Source organism: Perca flavescens, chromosome 20 (genome assembly GCF_004354835.1).
Source record: "Perca flavescens isolate YP-PL-M2 chromosome 20, PFLA_1.0, whole genome shotgun sequence".
In the NCBI taxonomy this organism is placed as follows: Eukaryota; Metazoa; Chordata; class Actinopteri; order Perciformes; family Percidae; genus Perca; species Perca flavescens.
In genome coordinates, this window is record NC_041350.1 from 28,731,029 (window position 1) to 28,743,398 (window position 12,370).

Sequence of the window (12,370 nt, forward strand, 5' to 3'; positions counted from 1 at the left end):
CAAGGAATACTGGGAAATCTTTCCTTCCAAAAATCCCAAACAGACGAGCCAGGTGGGACACACACTTTTAACAGATATTTATTCACAAAAACACAATTTTAAAAATGATTATGAAGATGTTTTCACAGCGATTACCCATCCATTTGGAGCAAAAGATAAATGAATCAGTATTCTATAATTGCTTGTATTTATAGTAGGGTTGTCAAACGATTATTATTTTTTAATCGGGATTAATCGCTGAATTTCTATAGTTAATCGCGATTAATCGCATGTTTTATCACATGATTAAAATTCTATTATTTTGCATTTCATAGTTGCATAGTTTTTAAGTACTTATTAACAATGGAAAGCAATTCTTACCAGTGGATCTTGATTGGGAATCAAATGAATGCAATGAAAGACTTGACATTAAGATTTGTATGTTTATTATTTATTTACTGTAAACAAAAGAAAAATGTGTGATTCTGTCATTATTACACAATTCCTACAAGTACCTAACTAAAAAACAAAAAATCCCCATCCTTACCAATCAATATAGTGTGCAGTAACTTCTAAATAACTTTGATTACTCACTGACGTCCAGTGATCACTTTGCAGCAGCTCCAGTGTGGCTGCTTTCTCCGTGGAGTACAGGCTGTGTGTGTGCGTGGGGCTGCTGTCCCCCTCAACAGCAATGTGCTGTATAAGACGGATCAGAACATGCCAAGACCCGAGTCTTCTACCATGCTGACAGGTCTGCAGTTAGTTGCCACCCATTTCGCAAGAGCTGTAGTCATTTTTTTGGATTTGGTTTCATCAACAGGTCGGCGAGTAGCACTCTCCAAAATAGTGCTTTGCCTGAGCCCACTAGCATCAACCTGAGTAATGTTAACTGTACTATGCTTAGCTCGTAGGTGGTAGCTCAAGCTTGACGTGCTTCTGTGATATTTTAATTCGGCTTTACACAATGTGCATATGGCTTTCGACTTGTCTACGAGCCGTCCGAGAGTTTTGGAAAATAAAAAGCGCCATTCAGAATTGTGTTGCTGCATTTCTCCATCATGCCTGCAGCATGCAGCAGCAGAAGTTGTTATGACGAAGTATGACAGCTTGATTATAAGTAAAGGTGCGGCAAAGGGTCAAAATAGTAGCCTGTTAGGCACGACGTGAAACTGAGTGAAGTGTAAAATAAATTAATAAATGGCGGCATGAGATTAAAGTGATGGTTCGGAGTAATTTCACCCTAGGGTCCTTTGCACCATGACCTCGAGCCAAACACCCCCCCCTAGAAGCTTTTTTCACCTGGGTCGAACATTGGACGAGTTAGCGTAGAGTAGCGTTATCAGCTGAATAGCTTAGCACAGGCGCTAATGGATCCAGGTTTGTATCTCGTAAGTTACCCCACTAGTAATGCCCGAAATGATACCAAACTTCTAGACTAGTACGAATAGGTTATGCACTCATAAAATGATGGATTGGAAAGTTTGTGAGTACACCAGAAGTTTATGTAAATAACACTTGCCTGATGGCTTCTTGTCTCTGCTGCTGCTGCTGCTGCTGCTGAGTGCTTAGGGCCGTCTACAAATTACTACACCGAAAAGAGATACAACAAAAATATTTATTAATTTAATGATTAAATAGGGTAATGTCTCCAAACTTACCTCAATTATAACTTGTCTCCTGCTAGTTATACTACAGCACTTTAACAAAAAGTTTAATTAATTAAATTAAAGGACCCTAGGGTGAAATTACTCCAAACCATCACTTTAATGCAATTAAAAAAAATTAACGCGTTAATCGCGATGCGATTAAGGGCCGAACATAATGCGTGAATTTTTTTTAATTGAATAATTGAATGCTGATAGCCCTGATATATAGTTGAAAATTATGCCATTTTAATTTCTTTTTGTTGAGTCATTTTAAAGTCTCTGTAAAATGTTGAATAAATCTACAATAATTATCTTTTTGTACCAGAAATGTTAGGCTCCATCTAATCAAATAAATCTAAGTATTTAATGTATTTAAAACCATATGTGTTTTTGTTTTTGTTGCTAGGAGCCAGGATCAAGCTGTTTGAGGAAGAGAGGGAGAAGGAGGAGGAAGAGGAAAAGGAGGAGGAGAAGGAGGAGAAAGAACTGGATGATTCTCTGAGCGAAGGTTTAAGTTCACTCTCTGTGGGAGAATGGGATGATGGCACTTTCTCAGATTCATGACATTTCTATTGACATTTAGGTTTGTCACAATAACATTTTTGTGTTGATATAACCCGAGAATAGTCCCCCTACTATCATAGTAAAGGCCAACATACCTCCAGGTTTATCATCATTTAGCATGAAACTGGGATGATGGCTTGTGAGAAGCAGCTCAGGTTGCAGTGTTGGTGCCCCCAGTGGCGGCCAGAGACAACAGTTTTAAAGACTTTAGTTTCCGGGAAATCACATGTTCAGTTCTTGGCAAAAGATGATAAATGGGATCACATTTCATGGCCTGAACTTGATATAACTCTTTAGAGAGAAGACAACCACAGGCATTGTGTTGATGAATGACAACTTCAGAGTGAGGACAGACAGCAAATAAATACCTTGAGCTGCTGATATTACATGGCCTGAAGCCATGTTTCCTATGTGATACTTTATGGTTAATCCAACTTTAAATTAAGGAAACATTAACTGTTAACACTTTTGAGACTGAAGATAATGTCTGGTGGGAATGTAAAAGTAAAATTCTGTCGTTTAGCAGTTGTTATTTAGGACCAAGTTTTGTATTTTGGCGTGTTTTTAGTCGCTTTCAGCCCAAAAGACACCAGGGTTTAATGTGACAAGCTAGTAGGACTCTTTTGTCTACTGTATTAATGTATTCTTTGTAATGTAATATTTATGGCATCAAATTTACCATTTTTTTTTTTTTTTTTTTAAGTTTTACATCTCAAATTCTCCAAAAAGGCTTAATGTTTAAGTTGTGTACAAAAGATGGAAATACTGTATATCAACAGAAAAAGGCATAAATACTTTAACCCTTTTACCATTAATCTCTTAACCTCTAAAAAATACTCTCATTGTATTAATTTATGTACGCTTTACATTTTTTTTAAAAATGCTACAAGTTTGTCTCCTGTGTTGTCAGAAAGCAAGGTTCTTTTCTGGTAAAGTGTCTGCTGCTCAGAGATTTTTGGTTTAGTGTTAGAATAATTACATTTCAAGAATAGACAGAACCACTGAAGGGTCTCTCAAAGTTCATTTTTACTTGCGAACACAACAAGGAGCCATTTACGGCATTATTCATAGTACAGAAAATGTCTAACGGGAAGCCCTCTACATCGGCTTATTCATCCAATCATAATACAGAGTTGACATCGTCAGTTGTTATCTGGTCAGAGTCGATGAAGTCTCCCTTATCTGGTCAGGGAGCGCATGTTCTTTCCTCAGCATCACACCGCGCTCAGACAAGACAGCCAATGGTTCCATGTGATCTTGTGAGAGCAAGCAGTGTTTTGGTTTCTTACTATGCAAACAGTTTCATTTAACTGAGATGGAAAGAATCATAATTTTTCTAATATTTAGTTTCAACCTTTGACCCATAGTATTGATTGGTTATTAATGTTTATTATAGTGAGGCTGCATTAATGAAGAACATCTCAAACAACTCTCTCTCACTATGTATCCCATTAATGTTTTTTCTATAATATTGTCTTGTATTCATTTCTACTATATACTGTATTTATTTAGTCTGGGCCGTAGTGAGTCTTTAAATATTGAGGTCACGAGACCAAATTGCCTCATGGAGCACAACCCAACGAAAGGCAAACATTCTTAATTTTTTCACATTTTCTACATTTTATCTCCCTACGTAGAGGTCTAAATGTAGTTTCAAAGACTTTTCCACAATACCAGGAATATAATTATGATGATGGGGACTTTCTCCGAAAGAAATCTGTCAAATCCAAGAATATTTAATCAGAAAAAAAATGGAGTAATTTGTCTGTAATTGTGTTGCTAAAAAACCCAAAGTGCCAGAAACAACACTAAAGACATTCATGGCTTACACGGTACAGTACAGATACTTATTTACACACCATCACCAAAAAGTATGTGGACATGGTGCTTTTATTTGTTTTGGTCATGACCATTTAGCTACAGCACACAATTTTAGACGATAAAGTGCTTCCAACTTGGCTTCAACAGTTTGTTTTTGTCTCTTTCCTGTTCCAACGTGTTAACCCTTTATAGGGCACTCATTGAAATCTTTGGAAATTCTAAATTGTAACCTCAGAAAGGTAATGGGGGATGGTACAGGACATTTAAAAAAAAAAAAGTTATCAATATTTTTCATGTTTGCATTGCAAATCAAGGTCAATGAAGTTACCATATATGAGCACTTGCCCGTCTAGGGTGAACAAAAATTACCCAGATTGAATTTTAAAAATTATGTGAAAAACACACACAACCCGCAAGGAACATTTATTTGGAGACATCTCTGTCTTGAGGTAGGCTACTGATACTGGCTTGACTGTTAGGGTTGTGCCGATGGACGATACCATCGTCCATTGTGATTGCTGACAGACACCCAACCCTATTGACTGTCATACAAGAAAAACTCTTAACATCATAACTAAACATGGTAAGTTGATTTAACTCACAAATTATTTGGTTGAATAGTCGTGTTAAAAATTTGAGATTGTTGTTATTTGCATAGCGTTTCTAAAAATCAGAGTTGGCTTAATATTGACTTAAAAGCACATACCTTTTGCAGCTGTCTGCTCGGCTCTTTTATGGGGAGAGGGATACCGTTGTTGTTCCCGTAAACCCTGCCAGAGATGATGATAGCTCAGAGGAAGAAGACAACGATGTGGCAGATGCTGACTTCCTTCCACGCACCCACCACCTGGACATTGATGGTCCTTCTGCCAAAAGGAAGTGTGTGCGGTCTGCAGCGGAGGTGCTTGTAGATGAGGACCTGGGCGAAAATGATGACAATCAAGAGCTGGCACCAACAGCAGAGAGGCTCACCAACAAAAGGGAGCCAGAACCCCAGGAACCCTCTAGAAGAATGTTGACCTGGACAACCCACCCCTGACTTCATCCAAAGTCCATTTGATTATTTCAGCAGGTACTTCAGTCGTGAAGTAATCTCGCACTTAACATATCAAACCAACTTATATGCAACCCAGATGAACATCAACACCACCTTTGCCACCAGTGATGATGAAATTATGAACTTTGTGGCTCATAATTTCTAACTCAGTGGTGGCAAAGGGGTGTTAATGTTCATCTGGGTTGGTTTGATATGTTATGTGCGAGATTACTTATTACGACTGAAGTACCTGCTGAAATAATCAAATGGACTTTGCATGAAGTCAGGGGGAATGTGCTGGTATTCAGGCAGGGGTGGTCTGTCCAGATCAACCTTCTTCTAGAGGGTTCCTGGGGTTCTGGCTTCCTATTGTTAGTGGGCCTTTTTGCTGTTGGTGCCAGCTCTTGATTGTCATCATTTTCGCCCAGGTCCTCATCTGCAAGCACCTCAACTGCAGGCCCCATGCACTTCCTTTTGGCAGAAGGGCCATCAATGTCCAGGTTGTGGGTGCGTGGAAGGAAGTCGGGATCTGCCACATCGTTGTCTTCTTCCTCTGAGCTATCATCATCTCTGGCAGGGTTTACAGGAACAACAACGGTATCCCTCTCCCCATAAAAGAGCGGAGCAGACAGCTGCAAAAGGTATATGCTTTTAAGTCAATATTAAGCCAAAGGAAAACAGTAACAGTGTAATTTAGATCTACTGGAAAAAAAGGAGTATTGACATAGAAAATATAAAAACAGAAAAATCAATTATAATTACTGGTAGCCCACTTATATTTACTCATAGTTGTGTTTTATCACAAACCAATATTGAGTAATTAAAATGAATTCACACAGTACTAGGCCTCACACTAAAAATAAGCACCTATGTATGCCATTTAACTATAATAAAAAACATACATTCATAGACATATGTCTAAAAATGGACACTTGTGCCACTCATGCTAGTCTTAGGTGAACGGGGCATATGATCAAATATGGTGCATTTAGATTTCAGCCCAACATTAAGCTATTTTTTAAAAATGCTGTGCAAATAACAACAATCTCAATCTTTAACACAACTATTCAACCAAATAATTTGTGAGTTACATCAACTTACCATGTTTAGTTATGATGTTATTACCATAGCTGTGGGAGAAGCCAGGTTAAAAAAAGCAATATTTATGATTTCTGGAAGATGGCTGTGTTTGAGGTGCTCCAGGCCACTGCGGATTGTTCAGATGCCATGATGTCAATATCTGTCAGATAGCTTGATCTCCCCTGATTGGCTGAGAGAAAACCACATGACTCCACAACTCCAAATGGAGGCAGGGGGAGGGCATTTTGAGTGTGTGCAGAAGTGACTAAATATGGTTACTTGCCCCAATGCCCGTGCTTAAAAATGGAATGACATGTACAGCTATCACATCAGGGTGCAATGTTAAAGGTGTCCACTTACTTTTTTGGCCAACATTAACTGAGAGCTGGTAGAAAATTTGGGGACTTCTGGGATCTTTAACCACTAACAGGAACAATAAAATACAACATCTGGATTTCCCCTTCAGTAACTGCTCCTCCCCTACTACCTCAATCACAGTGTTATCCATTATATGTACACAATCATTATTATTATTATAATTGTCAGTATTATTTAGACAAAACAAGTAATGGAGTGAAATTAGATCTTTATTGTGGTAAATAAATGAATGCAAAAAGGCCGACTACGTGAAGCTAAAGGTCTGATGCTTACAGGACATGATGGGGGTGAAAATGACAAAACGAAAAGAAGAAAAATGGCACCAAATATTTCTTTTTGATAACAAAAACATGTGACGTTATTGCATTCTCTACAGTTACCAAATGACAGCTTGGACACAAGCAAATGCTGATGACTTATAAACAATATAATACACGTTTCTTTTAGAGTTAAGTTACTGCACAGCTTTGTTACAGCATTAACATTTTGGTGACTGCAGGGGAGATGCTGCCCCCTGGTGGAAAAGGAATGAAACGATACACTGAGCCACGCAAACCCAACCCCTCCTCGTCCTCCTCAAGCCGTCCTTTTAAGATTTCTTGTACTCGATTCTCTCCACCTTGACGTCATCACCGATCAGCTGATAAACGTACGTCACCACTGTAGACGCCTGGATGTCCATTAATACAAAAGAGGGGATGATGTTGCTGTAAGGAGAGGAGACAGATGTATTCTTAGGTTAGGGCGTGGCCTGCACTGCTGGTCAGCGTGGTTTCTACTGTTACATCTGATGTACTCGCACTAGGGAACATCATCAGTGTCCGATGCAGTCCTTTCCACAAAATCTATTTGATAGTACGTAGTTTCAAAAAAAAAAAAAAAAAAAAAAAAAAAAAAAAAGGTTGCTGTCGAATGCATGACTTTTACTTGTAACAGAGTATTTTTGAACTGGTGGTATTGTTACATGTACTTAAGTAGAAGATCTGACTACTTATTCCACTCCTGAAGTTGCTCTTGCCATTTAAAAATGACAGCAACATTGTTTTGGAACTACGTTCTATCAAATAAATAGATTTTCTGGAAAGAGCTGCTACAGACACTGATGATGATACTTTAGTAAAAGTCTAGAACTATAAGCATCAAAATATACTAAAAATACCAAAAGGTAAACATATCCATTATGCAGAATGGCCCATTACAGAATAATATACATTGAATTATAATTATTGATGCATTCAAGTGTTCATCACTTTAATATTGTAGCTGGCAGAGATGGGGCTAATCTTATTAACTGTATTCACTGCTGGGTAGAGTTATCTATGATAATAAATCATAATTTATTAGTTGATTATATTTTATATGAACAATCTGAATCTGAATCTTTATTTCTCTCTTTCTCTATTTTAATTTCTGTGTCTCTACCTACCATGACTGAGATGAAATGGATGCCAGCAAATAAACACATCATGGTGAATGCACTAATGTTTGCTGCATTAAACAACAGTCTGAGAACACAAGCAAATTTGATTTGTTTGGAATAAACTGCTGCGCTTTCTGTGCCCATTTATCAACTTACCAATGTCTGTAGTTGTACAATTCTAATACAACACAAATAATCACACTTCAGCTCACGGTGTCCTAATTCTGATTTATGCTGCTCACATGAAAGGAAATCGGAAATCAGTTTTATAATCAGTGCTAAAATGGAAAAAAATAATAAAAACTTTGCCAATTTGTATCTAGGCTACATGTATATGTGCTACAAATGTAAACAAGTGATTTTATTTTTTATTTTAACGCTTAAATTGAAATGTGTCCCCACTTCCATCCTTTGTGGTTACAGTGGGAGGCGGCGTTACACCCGTGTGAATGACTCCTCTACCTTTCCAGTGCGCTGTAGGCTCCTGTGGCCGAACCAGGGTTGATGTAGAACTTGTTTTCGTTCTCGAATGCCTCGAACTTGTGCGTGTGCCCAGAGATGAGGATGTCGACATCCAGCTGTCTCTGGAGCAGCGCCAGACTGGCCATGTCGCCCCAGGGGATCACCTGGTGGCCGTGGATGAGACCAATCTTAAACTGGCCCACTGTCACTACCTTCTGCTCCGGGTAGTTCAGGTTCTGAGAGGGAACATAAAAGATTTTAATTTGAAAGTGCTATTCTGGGAATAATACACTTGTTCTTAGTACTATACCACTGTAAACTGTGATGTGCATAGGTTTAACCAGACACAGCAAAGGATGCCAGTTCTTAAATGTGACTTTTTCTAAAAAATTAATTAACTAGGAAGGTAAAACTCGCGGGAAGGGAGTAATTACAATTTCATTACGCTGCAATTATTCTTTATTACCGGCAAGAGATCCATTTCACTTTCTTCTTGCAATTAAATATTCAGTCACATAAATGATGTCTTTTTTTTTCCACCCATCTGTATTCTTAGTTTAAAACCTCTGTTGGAAAATCTGTAAAATAAAAAATCTGCTGGACTTTGAAGAACAACGTCATTCCCCCAACACATTGATAAGTATACACACATATCAAGTAGCTGAACTCGTAATTTTGCATTCACACTGACAGCTTAATTAATGACTCCCTCAACATGATTAAAGTAACTGGGTTGGTCATTTTGTCATTGTATGGTGGTGTAATGAATATGACTTTTTTCTTTCATTGTTGTCTACAAACACACAGACAGACCTCGTCGAAGTCTCCTCGGACTATGTGGACGTCTCCAGCGAGAGTCTTCAGGTAGTCATAGCTCTCCTTGGTGCACAGATTGCCTGTGCAGAGAATGTGCTGGATCTTCCCCGGGACCAACAGCTTCTTGAACTTGGCTGGCAGGGTGTTGCACCGGTGGGGGATGTGCAGGTCACCTAACACCAGGACCAACTGATAATATCGCACAGACACACACACGGACAGGTTAGTCACCCACCGATGAGGGAGAGTTCAGGCTGAGATGTCGCTTCTGAACACTGAAAAAAGAAAGTGGGCTGAGGATAGAGCTCTGTGGGATGCCACAGGTCGGGATCCACCAAAACCACTGTACTCCCAAGTCGTCTTTTTTCTCGTTTACAACCATCAAAATACTGTCCAGTTTTAAAGCGTAAACTTGTAAATAAGCAATATTTGTGAGTGATAAGCTGAGATTATTAAGTGTCCGAATTCAAACTGAGTTGTGAATGTAACTTCTTTCATAATCCAAAAAAAAAAAAAACTTTAGGAAAATCTAGATTGAACCAGCAGGATTTCAGACACTCAATAGCAGATGTAGAACATGAGAGCGAGATAATTATGTTTTCACACAACACAAGAAGTCAATAAGAATCAAACACCAAAAAACTTGAAGGTTTATACTAAACACGAAACCCAAAAATAACCTTTTAACTCCACTGGCCAGCAGAGAGATGTTGTAAATGTTAGTTGTGGTTGCATGTTACAACTTTGGTGAGAAAGAAAGAAAGAAACATTTCAGGGTTCTATTTTACACCATAAATCAGTTTAGCTGATAAAACGGTGCATACAGCTGGTGAGCTTTGAGACAAACCAGGACAAAAATGAAATGTGTGCAATTAGAGGAATATTCACCTCATACACATGCACTGTAAAAACATTGGTAAGTATTTATTTAGTCTGAGCGACTAAAGTTATTGTTATCGCATCGATCGTCATTCACAAAACAGGAAACTTGGTCCGGATTGGATTTCCTTACTAAGAATTGCTAAACATTTGTCCAATCAGGACAGCTCATTATTTCTAAAGTGGAAAGCCTCCAGGAGGAGTTCTTGTTTTTAAATAGATGAATCACTAGTAAGGACTACAAAAAAGAACAATCATTTGAAGTTGTGAAACATGACCTTAAAGCCTGTCTGAGTCATACTATATTTCTACACACATTCTTGATATAATATACGGGGGCTTTAGGTTTCCTACTCTGACTTATTTCTTAACTATTTTGTTTAATGGAGTAATGAGTATCTTCTTGTTCAGGTCAACAGTCGAGAGCAGGTGTGATTAAAGCATTGTAGCCTGCCGGGCACCACATCCTAGCACTGGAGTTGCTGAATTAGCAGCAGAAAGAGCAAACCTCCACAGCTGTGCAATCCTGACCCCATGTTAGTGTAGCAGGCAGAAAGGCGAGCAGAAAACAGGGATCCAACACAGAGCGAGGGAACTTACCCGGTGACCAGCCTGGTTGATTGCAGACAGGCAATGAGGGGTGGGAGAAGGAGAGTGGGTGAGATAGGAAGGAAGACAGGATGTGCGTGGAGAGAACGACACGTGGCATGATCAAAGATACAAAAAAGAAAAACAAAAGACAAGAAAGAGTTGGGACAAGAGGGGGGAAAAACTGAAATTAGAAATTAAAAAGTGAATGGATTAAGTAGACAGGTAATCATTCAAAAACAAAACAAGAAAAGTTAAACGACAATGTGGTTGAATCGATTGTTAATGGTTGATGGTTAGTGAGGATGATAAAGCATATTTATACTTTTCACCTGACGGTGTGGGAGCAAAATCATGTGGGGAAGCAAATCAAAAGTGCAGATGGGAATTTTGTTATTATAATCGACGAACAACACAGATTTAAACTGCACCTGAACTTGTTATTACAAATATCTTGCTCCTAATTATTGTACTGTCTTTTGCGTTTTTTATTGTAATATTTACATTATATATTTATGTTCTTGACTGTTGCAGTACTTTGCTGTTGTTTATTCCCATGCCATATGTTTATTGTATGCACCAAACGCGTGACAGATTTATTGCCAAAGTGAAAACTTACTTTGGCAATAAATCTCATTCTGATTCTGATTGTACAACCTATTGTCATTCCAGATAAAATGTATAAAGACAGAGAGATGAATGAATATAAACTAATAAATAACTTGCAGTTGTGAAAACACTTTGTCTTACTAGTTGGCTTTAAGTCAGTTACAGTTAACTGGGTGATAAACATCAATATTGCTGGACAGAAAGAAAAAAAAAAGTGCCTCATATGATAAAGTAGCTGTTAGCCTGTTAGCCCGGATAGCTTACTGGTTGACATACAGAAAAACAACAAAATGTCGTGATATCAACTAAACAGACAAGAATTGTTGATGAACAAACGTGACAAGCTGAAAGACCACCGTGCAAGTGAAAAGAGTGTCTTTAAGGGTGCTTGGAGCTTGTTGCAGTGAATTTTTTTTGGGAGACTAAACTGCCCAGCTGTCATGTGATCGTTGATCCATCTCGGAATGAAGCTTTGCTAAAAAAAAAAAATTTAGACTGTGTTGACGCGTTTAAAACCATGATGTCGCCCTCTTTACGTCGCCAACTACTCTTAGAAAACATCGTGCGAGAAAAGTGCTCAAAACGCGGGCTGTAAATGTGGGAAATTGTGGCCTTTTCGCCATTTTATACTCACCATCTTCTATTTAGCTGTTTCTGCTAGTCAAGTTGAGGAAGCGCCTACGCAACACGTACAGCGTCAAGCCGTCAGCCAATGAGCGCAGAGAATGTCAGAGTATGCGTAAGATACAATACTTCCTTTTGTCCTTTCCACATAAAATAAGTGAAACTTAACGTCTAATGTAATGGGGGAATCATTAAATCCTTGAAATCAGTTCTGAAAGAAAGACTGCATGACTAACATTATTTTATGAGTCTGAAAAAGTCCTGCAAACAGGCTACATAAGACTCCCATATTTCATATGTCAAAGATATTATCAGTGGTGGAAGAAGTATTAAGATATTTTACTAATTATATATATTTAGCCCACTAATTAAAAAAATAGCTATGTTAGAATCAGAATGAGGTTTATTACCAAGTAAGTTTTGATATACAAGGAATTTGCCTTGTTCATAGTTTGCGTCATTAAA

The 12,370-nt window shown here is 38.3% G+C and overlaps 1 protein-coding gene across 2 annotated transcripts; it reads right to left on the minus strand.

Annotated features, from left to right (window-relative positions):
• Window positions 1-6,698: 6,698 nt before the first annotated feature.
• vps29 (VPS29 retromer complex component) lies at window positions 6,699-12,020 on the minus strand. Of its 2 annotated transcripts, XM_028566699.1 has the most exons (5): window positions 11,916-12,013; window positions 10,685-10,696; window positions 9,203-9,394; window positions 8,390-8,625; window positions 6,699-7,214 (listed from the first exon to the last, which is right to left on the minus strand). In XM_028566699.1, exons 1-5 carry the CDS (start codon window positions 11,916-11,918, stop codon window positions 7,097-7,099), a joined length of 561 nt encoding a protein of 186 aa, XP_028422500.1. In that variant the 5' UTR covers window positions 11,919-12,013; the 3' UTR covers window positions 6,699-7,096. The 2 variants fall into 2 exon arrangements, with proteins under 2 accessions (XP_028422500.1, XP_028422501.1); XM_028566700.1 differs by lacking the exon at window positions 10,685-10,696 and having other exon boundaries at window positions 11,916-12,020.
• Between the last annotated feature and the right edge of the window lie 350 nt (window positions 12,021-12,370).